The sequence below is a fragment of the Saccostrea cucullata genome, unplaced genomic scaffold (assembly GCF_032062105.1).
Source record: "Saccostrea cucullata isolate Sc308-1 unplaced genomic scaffold, CSIRO_AGI_Scuc_v1 ctg2308, whole genome shotgun sequence".
Classification (NCBI taxonomy): Eukaryota; Metazoa; Mollusca; class Bivalvia; order Ostreida; family Ostreidae; genus Saccostrea; species Saccostrea cuccullata.
The window spans coordinates 19,809-34,837 of record NW_026936297.1 but is presented as its reverse complement, the minus strand read 5'-3'; the positions used below and the strand labels follow the sequence as shown (position 1 = coordinate 34,837).

Genomic DNA, 15,029 nt, shown 5'->3' with positions numbered 1-15,029 from the left:
AAATTGTTGCAACAATAATTCGATTTTTAACATAATACAGTTTGCTTATTATCTTCGATAGAAGAGGTGGTCTTTATACACATACCTGATATAAATCAAAGGCCTGAAGGGCCTGAGAGTTGACTCGCTCTTCATTAGCTGTTCAATGTCTTTAAGGAGAGAACTGCACAAGTTTGTGCAACTTGTGTCCAATCCAATGGAAACTAGATAATTAGAATTTTTCCAAATCCAAGGGGAATAACTCTGACAAAATGATCCAATCAAACCCAAAATAAAACTCATGCCCTGTTCACACGGAGAGTTTAATTTGCATTAAAATTAATGCGACGTAAACTAATGCGAATCAAACTAATGCAAATTAAATTGCGTTCACACAACAGCTAATGCGAAGTAAACTAATGCGACTTAATTTTTTCTTCTACAGTCAGGCTTCAGTAAGTCTATTATGACCTTAATTGTAAATTACGTCATGTATGCAGATCTATCCTTTGATACAACATGTAGTGGCTGCAGGTATTCATTGATTTTAGTGATTAACATACTTTCACTCAATTTTTGAACGAAATATAGCACAAATACCGAAAACTTACCACCAATAAGTGTCCTGTAACTTAATTTTGGCCTTACGCATGCATCAAAATTTAATTCGAATTAGCTTCGCTTAGCGTTCACATGGAGCAAACGCAAAGTAATTTAATGCGCAGTATTAATTCGAATTAAACTAATTTGCATTAAATTCTCCGTGTGAACGCTAAGCACAGCTAATTCGCAGTAACTTTACGTTTAATTCGAATTAAACTACGTCTCCATATGAGTGAAAAATTCTCGAGAGGGACGTTAAACAATATACAATCAATCAATCAATCAATCAATCGAATTAAACTCTTCGTGTGAACAGGGCATTAAATTAGATATTTAGCTGATAAATATGTATACTTAATATCTTTTCAATATGTGCTACCTCTGCAAAGAAAATGAATGGAGACTGCAAATAATTGGAATATTTCTATTCCAAGGGGCATAACCTTGTGAAAATTGGTGCGAGTGTCCTCAAAACAAAACTTGACCTAGATACTCATTAAAGAATCTGTATACCAAATTTCACTACAGTATGTGCAGTTGTTGTTAAGAAAATGAATGGAAATTAAATGGGCCGACAGGCTGACAGACAGACAGCAGGCAGCAGCAAAGCAATATTCCCACCCTTCTTCGAAGGAGGTCATAAATATTAGCAGTTGCTATGATCTGAATTACAATTTAGGCAATTACTTTGAACATTGGCAGGTTTAAACTATAATTGCATCATTGTCTGGTGGTATTTTTATTCAGCTAAACAAAACTTCTAAAATATCCATATTGAAACATCAGTTTGAACAAAAGGAAATTATTAAAGAAATATAAATAAATTGGAAAACAAACTTTGTTGTAAGAACAAAATTTATTTAACAAAGATTACCTAATCTAAGACTTGAAACATACATGGAGATTACTAAAAAATGCAAGGAAACTGTTAGAACGAACAGGAAGAGATATCTTTTAAATTAAAATTACAAAACATTTGTGAATTGTATAAAATTTTAAGTGTTTAAAAGTCAAATTACAAACAATGAAGAAAGACAGTTCTACTGGTTACAAATTTCTGGTCAAAAAAGGTAATTCTTGTCATGCAAAAATGTACTCAATAGTGGAAAAAGAGCAAAGAAAATAGTTAAAAATCATACAAAGTGCAATGTTCATGCACTGGGAAGGCATTCCGTCTTTTTTAATTATATGTTTTAGATGCCAGAAATGTTCAATCAGCAAAGATAATCACTAAAACTAGAAATACATCCATCTCCGACACATAAAAGGTACATTCTGATACTTGCAAAATATTCTATTTACAAAAAAAAAAAAAAAAAAAAAAAAAACACAAACATCAGAGAAATTTAAGAAACCCATGACTCTACATGCACTTCTGCTGAGAAAAAAAATAAGAAAATATATGAGACTATTCCCCATGAACAATTATTCCCCAGAGAATTAACTGGCTATTTACTGGTAAAAAATTAACAACATTCCTGGACAAAGTTGACACAGGTATTTGAAAATTGCAAAGTGTTTTTATGTTTAAAAGTCAAATAAAAGATAATAAGAAAATGAGTTCTACAGGTACATCAGAGGGGATGAAAATTCTGGATAGAATAGGGTGAATGTTGTCACTGAATACAACATAAACATATGTAAAAATGTATTTAAAAGTCAAAAGTGAGAAAAAAAAACCAAGGACATACACACAAAATACTCAGTATACAAAGCCTCTTAGTCATGCACTATTAAGGGTATGTATGTATTGTAAAAAAAAGTATTCTTTCTACCAACATAATCACAAGAAGTAGAAAACATGTATGTATATATACATGTATAAATCAAATCAATGCAATATTTCTATTCCAAGGGGCATAACCTTGTGAAAATTGGTGCGAGTGTCCTCAAAACAAAACTTGACTAGAATGTAAGAGTATTTGACACTGTGGATACTGACTAGGTATGGAAAAAAGATATCTTGCTTCATGCACAAATTTTACAAAACCCTTCTGCATATTAAGTAAAGTCCTTTTTAGATTTTCCCATTGTTCTATAATACATAAAACTTTGAAACATTTTGTCTGTGAAACAGAAATGCACATTTAAGTAACAAATAAGTACTCAATCTCAGTTTTAGTTGTAACCTATTCTAAGTATAAAAGCAAGACATAAACAGCTAAGTGGAAAAAATGAAAAACAAACAAAGTTTTGATCTAATGTATTGAAAAAACAATTTAACCCCAAAGCTGACTCACTTTATGAATACACAAAGTCTAGGTTTTAAAATTATTTGAAAATCTGAAAAGGCCTTGCACATTTGTTCAAAAATATCTCGGAAAGAAATGAACCAAACAATCTTTTTGGTTTGTCTCTCCTTAAAAAACAATTATTTTTAAATTTACATTTTGGAAAACCTTATTTCTTTTCACATGGATTCTAAATGGAGTAGTAAGAATACATGTATTATCAAGGACAGTTAATAGGGTTTGATCAGATGTGTCCAAAATTTACTGTAAGTTGATAATTTCACCATTCTCAAGGCTCATGGATGCTCGAAAGGGCAATTTGCTTGCTAGGTTTTCTTCCACTTTCTTGATGTCACACTGCAGGAATTTGGCCATTGCACTGGATTGTACTCTGTAAGCAGGGTATAGCTCTCCATCATCAACAACAACTGATAGATAGGAAGCATATTCAATGTTGAAGGCTATTATGTCTTGGTTCAAAGTTGTTGATGTAGGTGCCTGTACTTTCTTAGAAATTAAAGAACCAAAAACAATGATATCTATTGAAATGAATAAAAAAAAAATGCAACAAGAGGAAAGATAAATTGGATGTCACAAGAAACTTGAACAAGGAAGCTGGGGTTTATCTTTTAATTAAAGAATTTTTATGACCTGTAGTTTAAATATTATGTTTAAACTAAGCACTTTAAATACAATATCACACTTACTTCAATTATAGAGCGACTGGTGGTGGACACAGATTTTTCATTATTGTAGGTTTGGACAACTACATCAGATATTTAAACATGTTGTCCGATGCCAATTTTTGAGGATGCCAGGTCACGCCGCAGAGAGACTTTGCACTTCCCTGTATCATCCTTGATGGTGACACCTTTAACCTTTGTGTCCCTGCCATTCACAGAAACAGTTCTGGCAATTTCTTCCTAAAAAGCATCAATAACATTCAAAATAAGGAAACTGTATTATCTGGGAGGGGGTGGGGGGTGGGGGGGGGGGGTGAGGGGCCCTCTACTATACCATGTTAAACAGAAACAAATTGACATTAATATTTTGAATAACTCTATCATATAATTGCAACATTCTAAAGCATCATCCCCAATCTTATTAAAAAATATCTTAAAAAAAAAAATGTTTGAAATGGTAATAATTAAATGGTAAGGAGTCTTAGAGAAGAAACAATACTTACAGCTACTATCTGTCCTCTAACAGAAAACATTTCTTTATTTGGTGACTTTTCAACGTTTCTTAGAGGAACTTCTGCTGCCTTCGGTGGAAAAGCGATTTCCCTTGCTGCAGTTTCTTTCTGAGCAGAAACTTCCACGTCTCCAATTTTGGAGACTCTTGACTTGGACGTCAAGGTGAGACTGTTACCGTCCTTCACAATGACGTTCAGTAACATAACAGAATTTCCCTCTATTGGGTCTTTCAGTTTCGACATGTCGTAGAGGATGCACTTTGCACTCATTGTCTTGTCTGCAATTCCCATTATCACATATTTCTTTTCCTCATCATTAGCGTTTGTATACGTTTTCTCTTCAGCAACAGCACAGACTTTCACAAATACAGGGGCCACATATGGACCTTCTCTTTTGCTCCTAAACAATCCTTCCAGTGTAGGCATCTGAAATGACAAAACAGAATTTTTGATGAATATGATATAATTTCTCATAATAAAACATATATACAATGATACATTATATCAAAACATTAACTTATTATAATATAATTAATTTGCATCACTAGGAACACATACCCGAAATTAAGAAATATCAAAATTACAATGATTATACGAGAGCAATAAAATGTCTCAGTGATTGATTGAAAAGACCTAAAATTTTTCCAATGTTTCTGACTTTACACTTAATTAATATAAATTGGTTTGTGGTCAGAGTAGTATGATTCCAAGGTCCCTGTTTTTTGAGAAGCTTTCAGCATTTAAATTGGTATATATATGCTCTATCAATGAATTATAATCTGTTGTGCATTCACTGATAAGCTGCTTTCACAAATACTTCTTGTAAACAAAATCACTTAAAGTTTTTTGACAGATATTGAAATCACTCATAATTATTGTGGGAATCCGAAAATTGTAACACTCTTTTGATAATTTTTTAATACTTTTTTGAAAATGTGCACTGCAGAAATTTTAGGAAAACAGTAAAATCAAAAGCCTGAAAGGCTTCAATGGCGTCGAACAAGGAAAACAATTTCAAAAGATCAGCAGATAGGTCAAGTGAGTGACTCCTGTAACATAATAATGAAATTTAAAAGGAATAGTCTTAACACAAATACAGTCTAGGGCTTTATAGCCTAATGTCCTGGTCCGAATGAGTCAGGGTTCGAATTGACCAGACATCGTCAGAAATGTCTATGCTCTATATCAATCTAATTTCTTTTCAGTCAATCGAAGACCTATGAAGGGTTTCATAAATTATTTTAATTAATTGCCATTGTGAGAGCGTTGTTCTGCTGTATAGTGATTGCATCATAACCACAAGCATGACTCTAATGTTACAAGTACGATCGACTTAAGATAGGGCGCAGTAAACAATTGGAGGAAATGGATAAATACAGTAATACTGGCATTACTGGTCAATATCGTCGGTTGTTCGGATAAAATTGGATTGTAGATCGTAAAAAGCTAAGATTAAGAAATTCAATCTTTATAGTCTTGTTGCATTCGTATTTATTTTGTAAACATTTTACTGTCTTTAAGATTGTGTGTATCACAGTAATCGGTCCCAAAATGTGATTCATATCATTCGACGCACCCTCTCTGTAGAAATTCATCCGCAACAACCATAAGGTTTTTCTTACGTAAAATTTAAACATAATATTGTTGTTTTGTAGTAGTATTAACTGAAGATACAATTGATGTAATTTTATATTCAAGCTATTATTCATTTTGAACGTTTTAAAACAAATTGGTTTACAGCTGTTGATATTTTCTATTGCGGATGCATCCACTGACACATGTATACAGTCGCGTAAACCTGACTGATTGCTAGATGACGATTGAGCAAACTGGATGCCATAAAAATTTATCATTGAGAAAGATTTATATAAATGGGCTTATGGTCAGAATAATATGTTTCCAAAGTACCCACACCCAATATATATTCAGGGTTTATGTTTGTATAAATTTGTTCTAATAAAGTATCATAATCTGTAGTATTCTCCTGTATAAGCTGCCTAAATGAATATTTTTTATTCAAATATTCAACTAAAGACCTATCATCATTCAGATTTCTATTAAAATCACCCATGATAATTATGGGATCTTTGAACTTCCCACATTTATGGAACAACTCTTCAAAGATTTTTTTTATATGTCTTCAAGGTGGCATCTTTTGGAGGACAGTAGAGGAAACACAGATGCAAAGAACTTCCCTTGAAAACAACATTCCCACAAATTATTTCTACCCCAGAATTTGACAAAATTTTGAACACCATTGAAGGTTTGTGATAAATGGCTATTCCATGGTATGGCCTTTCTTCAGCATTACCCCCTCTGTCATCACATCGGAACAATTTGTAATCAGAGATGTCATATAATGCTGAACTTTCCTCTTTCTTTAAACGTGTTTCAGACAATCCCAGTATATCTGCACCTTTTAAAATGAAGTCATTTTTAAGATCAGCAATGTGCTTATGTAAGGATCTTGTATTATGATGAATAATTTTAAATCCTTTGATATTGTATAGTAAAGGGATTGAAAAAGTTATTTTTGCATGATTTCTTAATCTACACATTTCTTCTTCAACAGCACTAGAAACGTTTATGTTTTCTTCAGAAAAATCAAGCAAGTAAAGTGACGACAAATTTTGAACTCTACTTAAGCTTACATAGTACATGTGCTCTATTTGGGGGGGGGGGGGGGGGGGCTAGATGAATAACAGCACTGGAAAGTGTACCACCTTGGGCTTTATGGATTGTTCAGCAGAAGCCAATGTGAGTGGAAATTGTCTTCTAGTAATTTGGAATGAGTTATAATAATTATACTGAAATTTTCTTGTAATTTCAAGAATTGGTGTCAAAGACAATAAAATGGAGTCATTATACAAGTGTGAATATTGCCTTCTACAATTCTTTCCAATATCGCCACTGTTAAACAAAACCCAAACAATGCTACATCTATTAAATCCATCAACCCTAAAGTCCAACTTTTTACAGTGCAAGGTGTTCCATTTGTAAGTCCATCTCTTATGTCAATATTGATGCATAATTCTGCTGGCAAGTCCTCTGCAAGATGTAAATACTTTGACAATCCTTTAGTTTTTGATGCATCAAGTGGTATTTTTGACAATATTTTTTCTTCATTTGTGGCGACATTTCCCCAGAAATTGAATCAATAGCTTCTACAACAGTCTTTTTGCTTGGACTTGACTCATCAAAAACTTGTCCATTGTAATGTGCTACCTGCTTTTTCTTTGTAAATAAATATGGTACTTTTAATGTGCTTTCATTGTCACATGATATCACTCTTTCTTTCAGAAGTTCAATATCATCAGGAATCTGATTACCCTCTCGAAGTCTGTTTAACAACTATGAAAATCTAAGATCATCCTTTTGTCTCATTATTTTGGTGAGTTCAAAAAACGAAAACAAATCTTTCCACAAGTTAGGACCTAAAATTTCGAGTTCACCACCAGTATTATACCCTGTGGCAAATACCCATGAATCCATTACAGGTTTCAACTGGAATAAATCTCCAAAAGCTATTATTGAAACTCCTCCAAATGGTTTGGTACTTCCCATGATTTCCTGCAGTCTTAGATTGATGAAATTAAACATTCTCTTTCCTACCATTGAGATTTCGTCAATAAATATTACTTTTAGATATTTGTATTTTGTCTGGTATGTACACAATTGTTGCATATCTAATAGTTTGAATTTAAAACCTTGGTCAGCTGGTATATTAAAGGCAGAATGAACAGTAAGTCACCCTACATTGTAAGCTGCTTTTCCTGTTGGAGCACAAACCAAAACTTGACAATTATCTGGGTTTTCACCTGGTTTATGAGAGTAGAACTTCAACAAAGCTTGATAAAGAGCTTTCAAAAGGACACTTTTTCCAACTCCTGCTCCTCCTGACAAGAAGTTGTAAATAGGTTGTTTCTCAGTCTTAATATAATGAAGAACATGGTAAAAATATTCCTTCTGTTTTTTATTTAAGGATTGAATTATCTTTGTGTACTCATTATCCAACGTTTCTCCTGAAAGTTGTTCATCATTATTAGGTAACTGTCTTCTACCAATTCCAAATTCTACTCCTAAATCATAGTTTTGTTCAACATTAGGACCTGGGTTAAAACAACCAAATTCCTCTGAATTTTGTGTTCCATCATGCGTATCTAGTTCATCATTGTGCTGGAGCTCTGTTACAGGAAAAGCATTCTCATAGTCTGCCCGTACTTCTGATTCAAGCTTAGAGATATTTATTGCATTTGAATGTACAAATTTTTCCCTGATTTGCTCTATGACACTTTGACATAAATGGTATCTTTCTTTATATGAATTACAGTCTTTATTGATTGCATTCTCCTTTCTCCATGGAATATAAAGCATTAATAATTCCCTGTAATAATTCTCTTGATCATGATCTTTATTAAATCCAAAAGAATATATTATGCGTGGAATTCTCCTTCTTTTTAAGATAGAACCATCCCTTGCAAAATGGACTTCACGTTCACTTAAAACCATGCGATTTGCATCTCCAAGACTGTTCTCTTCATTTAACTCATTGCCTTCAATGTCATCAGGGTCATCAACTGTGTCCAACTCATAATTATCTTCTGGTAACTCAAAAGACATTGCTTCTGCATCATTTCTTTTATAATATTCATCTTCTTTCTTTGGGAACTGAATATTGAAAAATGCTACATATTCTGCTAAACAGTACTTTTCCATTGTAGATGGTCGTCTTTGGTATTTTTTGATATTATTATCTGCCTCAATAGATGTCGAGTTTTTGGGCATGTCATTCAAAACCGAGTTTGATTTAATCAACACAACTCTCTCACTTTCAACATTGGTATTCATAAATGTGAACTCTCTTGTGGCTTTCCTCAGAGGCATTTGTAATAGTATATATGCTGCTTCTTGTGCACCAACTTCAACATGACTCAGAAATGCATTACCAACCTTCCTAACCTGATGTCTGATGTCGCTTTCATGATCTCTTGCTTCCTCACATGCACGTCGTAGTAAATTTGACATTCCTCTTTGTCCCTTTGATATGTAAGATACAATGTATGCTGCACATGCATAGGGATCAAGAATATACTGGATATCTATATTTGCTTCCCAACATTTAAGCAAAGTTTCATTGTAATTATTTACTCTTATTTCTGATGTATTCCTTTGCAAAAAAACCTTGGCTTGACCTTCCTTTATATCTGACCTTAAAGCAAGCACATATTCCTTATAAGATAAATTCAAAGACAGCAAAAACTCATGAAAATCCATCACAACATCTGTTCCCAATTTCATCTCTTCAAGTGCCGATTCAATACTTTTAAAATCTTCTCTAGCTTTTTCATAGTTTTCTGTTTCTTTCCCCAGTCCATGCAAAATCATTGTCTTGTCCAAAGGTGGCAATGGAAACCCAAATCGACAAATTGCCTGATTCTTCTTCCTACAGGTATGAGCATGTCTATGTGTTTGATAATTCACCAGTTCTGCTATGTTGTTATTTTTCTTGCATGTGATGTATAAGTTAACAAAATCAGCAACTTCCTCAGCACTATGTTTAGAAATTGAAGGAGCATCATTTACCCATACCAGCATATGTATATGGGGAGAACCCCTTTGCTGAAACTCGACACGATAGAAATAGTCCTTGATTTTACCAACTGGTTGGGTCTTATTACATAAAACATCATTGAGAAATATTTGGACTTTGTGGTTAAAATACCTAGAACATGTTATGGGGTCTGACTGAATAAGCTTGCATTTCGCTGTCCATGGCATATTCAATAATTCTGTATCTGAGTAATTCTTTTTAACTATCAAAAGACCAAGACAATGAAGAAGTGGTAACCATTTAGTTTCAGCAGAGGAAAAAGAGCAAAACCATGTTTGAATTCCAAGTTGTCGGATCATTGCAAAGATATCCTTTTTTGCGCGCTCCCAGTATGGTGGTGATCCTCGAAGAGTCCTTAGTACTTTGTAACCCTCATTCAACTTCAGAATTTGGTTTACAGAATCATAAGACAGCACTTCAGCGTCAGTAACTTTCCTATCCTTAAGTTTACATTTTCTCATTGCCAATGATACTTTATCAGCAATTTGTTTAATCTGAACTTTTTTTAGCTTGTAAAAAATATTTGTTACATTCTGTGCTACCCTTCTATCAATATTTCTAAGTTCCCATTTACAGATAGTGTTGTAATGCAAAGGAGTTTCGCTTTTATTATTGTCTTCTCTTGGCTGTCCGCAATATATTGTTGGAAAACAGAGAAACTCAGAAAACCTGTCTTGAAACATGCTTAATGGATGATTTCCCTCTGCTGGAGCGATACTAAGTATCCTATTAAACTCCCTGAAGTCTGCAGGATGTAAAAGAGTGTCACAATTTCCAGCACAGTCCTGTGTATCATCATCTTCAAGGGTATCAGTCTCCGTTATTAGCCCTTTATTTTGACCATTATCATTATGCACATTTTCCTGAGAAATTTTGTCATCATATTGTGAGACTGGTGACCATTGTTCATTTACCAAAATACCCTCATTCTGAAACAATTTGCTATGAGATACTAACCATTTAGCAGCTTTTATTATTTTCTCAGGACGTACTTGTTCAAAAGCTATGTAACTTTTGAAATTTAAACTCCTTCTAAATTTGACAGGAATTGTTTCACTTTCACTCATGTTTCTTGGAATTAATTTAACAGTTTTGTTTACATCTGCAGGAACATTTACAACATTTCCCTTAAGCCCCAATTGTCCACCCCTGGGTAATTCTTTGATTTTCATGAAAGGGATTCTCGGAGATATAAGGAGTTGTTCTAATTGTGTAAGTTCTTGCAATTCAATGGGGCTTATAGGAAATTGTATTTGATTACCAATAGAACATGGTGGAACTTTATTTTTTTTCATATACCCATGAAAATGATTACAAATGTACTCTTTATTACAAACACTTTTAGTACCCTTAATACACTGTGCAGTCAAATTTTCTTTGTAGTTATCTCTGTTCATGTAGATCACAGAATGTCTGAAAAATACTTGACTGCAAGAAGTACACACATATTCAGGTCCTTTTGAAACCATCTTATGAAATTCAACTACAATGTCAGAGTGTGGATCACCAAGCCTTTTTTTCTTTGGTTGAGAAACACTTGTACTTGTGCTTGTCGTATTCAATGTTCTTTTTCTACAATTCTGGGAATCATCGGGAACAAGAAATGGTAAATCTATCAAAGGGATTTTTGCTTGTTCAGTGTTTACACATTGACTTGTGTTACCACCTGAGGAAAAGGTTAATAACTTTCTTGAATTATCCAAATCATTTGGTACATTACAAACTTTTATTCCTTTGCGTTTATATCTGGCTACAGATGATGCTGAAATTTCTATCAAGTTAAGTCCATGGAGCTCAAATTGTTCATTTAAGGAATCTTCATGTGATGTTAATGACATAAATCGTGACCTTATATGTGCACTTAGTTCCGCTACGTTGTTTTTCTTGATAATTACACTTGTTCCGTTACTGCTACAAAGACCTTGATCATTTCTACTATGAGAATCAAAAACTAAAAATTCTTCCCTAAAATGCAAGATACCAATAGCATTGCCTTTGCAAATGAACACAGCATATTTGTCAATAGATAATGATGCCATTAAAGCAAATTCTAATCGCATTAAAGGATAGTCTCCATTGTAATTATTTGATATGTTTCCAAAATATGTTTTTCTGACACTCCATGACGATGCCTTTTCTTTAAAACAGATATATTTTGGAACATCAGTTAGCAATAAATATTCATGTTGAGATTCCATTATGTTTTTCGAGGATTTGTAGATGTAATCTCCAATATACAATACCCTATCTAAATCAGAGGCATGCCACACATTCTCACTCAATGGTTTCAACATAAATTGAAGGAAAAAACTCAAACAACAAGGTACACATTGTCTTCCACGTGAATCATCACTAAATATATCTTGCCCTTGATGCAAATTACCCTGCAAGGGAAATATTGTAGAAGTGGGGCCAGGATTTTCTTCTACATCACCACACAGTACTAAAAGGATGGCACAGAGCAATAAATACTTGTGAACATTGAAACTCAACCAAATTTGTTTTCATTAACTGAGAAGAATGGATCAATTTGTTGGTGGAATTATGGATCCCGAAATGACATCCAATTCTACATCTCCATGTATTTAAATCTACACCCATTTTTTTTTTTATTTAGTCAGAAAAGTTATAGATTTTCAAATGACAACAAAAATTTTCAATAATACAAAATGGTCTCAATTGTTTTGTATCCAAGAAGTTGATATTTATTCTCTGTCTCCAAGTTTAAACTCCTAAGTCAAGTACTCCAAAGTCAATTGTCAAGATTATTTTTGTAGACTCTGTAAACATCCTTATCTCCAAGACAATCTCCAAGATGCTTCTCCAAAGAGAATCGTGTGCAATGAACCGGAACTACTTTCACTTCTGAGAGTTGAGAGTTAAAACTTACAAAACATAACACAAAAACAGCGGCTGTATACGACCTTAAATTATGCAAAAAGTTATGCGCATCGTATGAAATTCATCACCTAAATATGTTTACTCTAAAAATTTTAATTTCCGCAGCACACCGAGTTATTTAAGTGAGCGTTAGGTACGTATTATAAACGTATCAGGTTTTGTACTACAGTGTATACATTAAAGCGAGGTGCAGGAATAGCAAACAATTGAATTAACAACCGTTGTCAATCAATACTAAATACAATAATTTGCACAAGACACAAGAGATAATTAAACAAAAACAATGACTTACTCTTGCAACTCTTGCTGATTCAGTGATTGTCTCCACAAACTCTGCTTCCGTTGATTGTTGTCTGTTTACATGTACAGCTTCCCGCGGAAAATGTCACGTGATTTAATATTAACATCAAGTCGTACGTAAAATAATTTTAAAGCGAGAGTATAGAAATCGGTTCTGTGGGGAATATTTTCATCAAATTAATTCTAAATATTCTCTTTCATTTCACCATTTTCATACAAAATCACTTTCAAATACTCCGAGGCAGGATATGTATAAGTTTTACAGGGTTTCTAGATGTGATACCTTTATGTACTTTGAGAAAACCCCTTAAAATGTGCACTCGGCATATATTCATACTCATGTCATGTGTATACAATGTTTTATTTTTGAATACCGAAATAAAAGTTTTAAAAATACTTAAATATAGAATTGTTAACAATATTTCAACACAATCCAAAATTCAACTCACTCAAAAAATTATTTTTTACGACTTCAAGGTATTAATTCACAGGATTTTTTGCAACCGATGTAGGAATACAAAAAGAAGGTAGTGATTTGGCAAATCCGCCTTGATATGGCGCTAATGACAAGGATCATCTCGCTTCGCGAGCCGACTCAATAATTAAAAAAAATCAAGACAGCAGATTTTTCATATTCATTGAAGAGTGTAAATTCTACATTTTGCTTAAGTCAATATAAAATGTAATTTTTAATGAATATGTATACTTTTCATCTAGGCTAGATCAATTATTAATTCTTCTGAATGAAAAATATGGAGGTAATGAACAATATTCCAGAGCAAACAAGAGGCCCAGGGACCACAGGGCTCACCTGAGAACATCAGCTAGGAAAAAGCACATATCAGATCAGAACTCAAAGGTTAACTGAGGGGGGAGGGGGGCTTGAATTTTAACCCCCCAGGGGGTCATGATTTGAACAAACTAGAATCTACCCTACATGAAGTTGATTCCAATAAATATCACTTATCATTGCTTCGAAGTACTTGAAAAGAAGATTTTCAAAGATTTTTCCTATATATTTCTATGTTAAAATTTTAACGGCCATTATGGCCCCACTCTACCCCCGAGGGTCATGATTTGAGTATATCTGAATCTATACTACCTGAGGATAATTCACAAAAGTTTCATCTTTCCTGGCCCAGTGGTTCTTGAGAAGAAGATTTTGAAAGATTTTCCCTATATACTCCTATGGAAAACTTTGATCGGCCGTTATGGCCCCACCCTACCCCCGGGGGTCATAATTTGAACACATCTGAATCTTTACTACCTGAGGATAATTCACATGAGTTTCATCTTTAATGTCTCAATGGTTCCTGAGAAGAAGATTTTTAGAGATTTTTTCCTATATATTCCTATGTAAAACTTTGATCGGCCATTTTGGACCCACCCTACCCCCGGGGCCATGATTTGAACAAATTTGAATTTACACTTCCTGAGGATGATCTTACATGAGTTCCATCTGTCCTGGCCCAGCAGATCTCGAAAAGAAGATTTTGAAAGATTTTTGCAATATATTCCTATGTAAAACTTTGATCGGCCATTTTGGCCTCACCCTACCCCCCGGGGTCATGATTTGAACAAACTTGAATCTACACTACCTGACGATGATTTCTCATGAGTTTTATTTTTTCTGTCTCAATGGTTCTTGAGAAAAAGATTTTTAAAGATTTTTTTATATACTCCTATGTAAAAATTTGATCGGCCATTTTTGCCCCACCCTACTCCCAGGGGTCATGATTTGAACAAACTTGAATCCACACTACCTAAGGATGATTCCACATGAGTTTCATCTTTCCTGGCCCAGTGGTTCTTGAGAAGAATTTTTTTTTTTTAAATACCATTTATTTTTCTCTGATTCATAATTATCTTCCCTTGGAAAAGGGTGTGTGACCCTTCTGTTGAACCACAGGAGTTCGCGTACCCATCAATTTTGCCGAGATTTTAAGTAAATAAAAAAGATACGTAATACCTATATTAATAACACAAGGAGTGCAACCGTTGTCCGCGACGCCATGACGTGACGTCATGGGCGGTCAATTTACCCAAAAGGAACCAAAAAAACAATGTCAAATTTTGTTACATTTATATACCTAAAATTTCTTAATTTTGTTTAATTTTGATAATCAAAGAAGCATACACAATTAACTAGAGATAATGATATTACTTTTAGATAAGAGTACAAGTACTTGTACCTCCCTGTTTTAAATTT

At 33.7% G+C, this 15,029-nt stretch overlaps 2 protein-coding genes across 3 annotated transcripts in view; one reads left to right on the top strand and one right to left on the bottom strand.

Moving 5' to 3' along the window:
• Window positions 1-15,029, top strand: part of LOC134245340 (uncharacterized) — a 55,722-nt gene that overhangs the window by 29,917 nt on the left and 10,776 nt on the right. The window lies entirely within an intron of this gene.
• Window positions 2,493-13,416, bottom strand: LOC134245338 (uncharacterized). Of its 2 annotated transcripts, XM_062727636.1 has the most exons (4): window positions 12,813-13,416; window positions 4,000-4,434; window positions 3,521-3,736; window positions 2,493-3,320 (listed from the first exon to the last, which is right to left on the bottom strand). In XM_062727636.1, the coding sequence occupies exons 2-3, from the start codon at window positions 4,432-4,434 to the stop codon at window positions 3,593-3,595; spliced, it is 579 nt and encodes a 192-aa protein (XP_062583620.1). In that variant the 5' UTR covers window positions 12,813-13,416; the 3' UTR covers window positions 2,493-3,320; window positions 3,521-3,592. The 2 variants fall into 2 exon arrangements, 1 of the variants encoding a protein (XP_062583620.1); XR_009987395.1 differs by lacking the exon at window positions 4,000-4,434.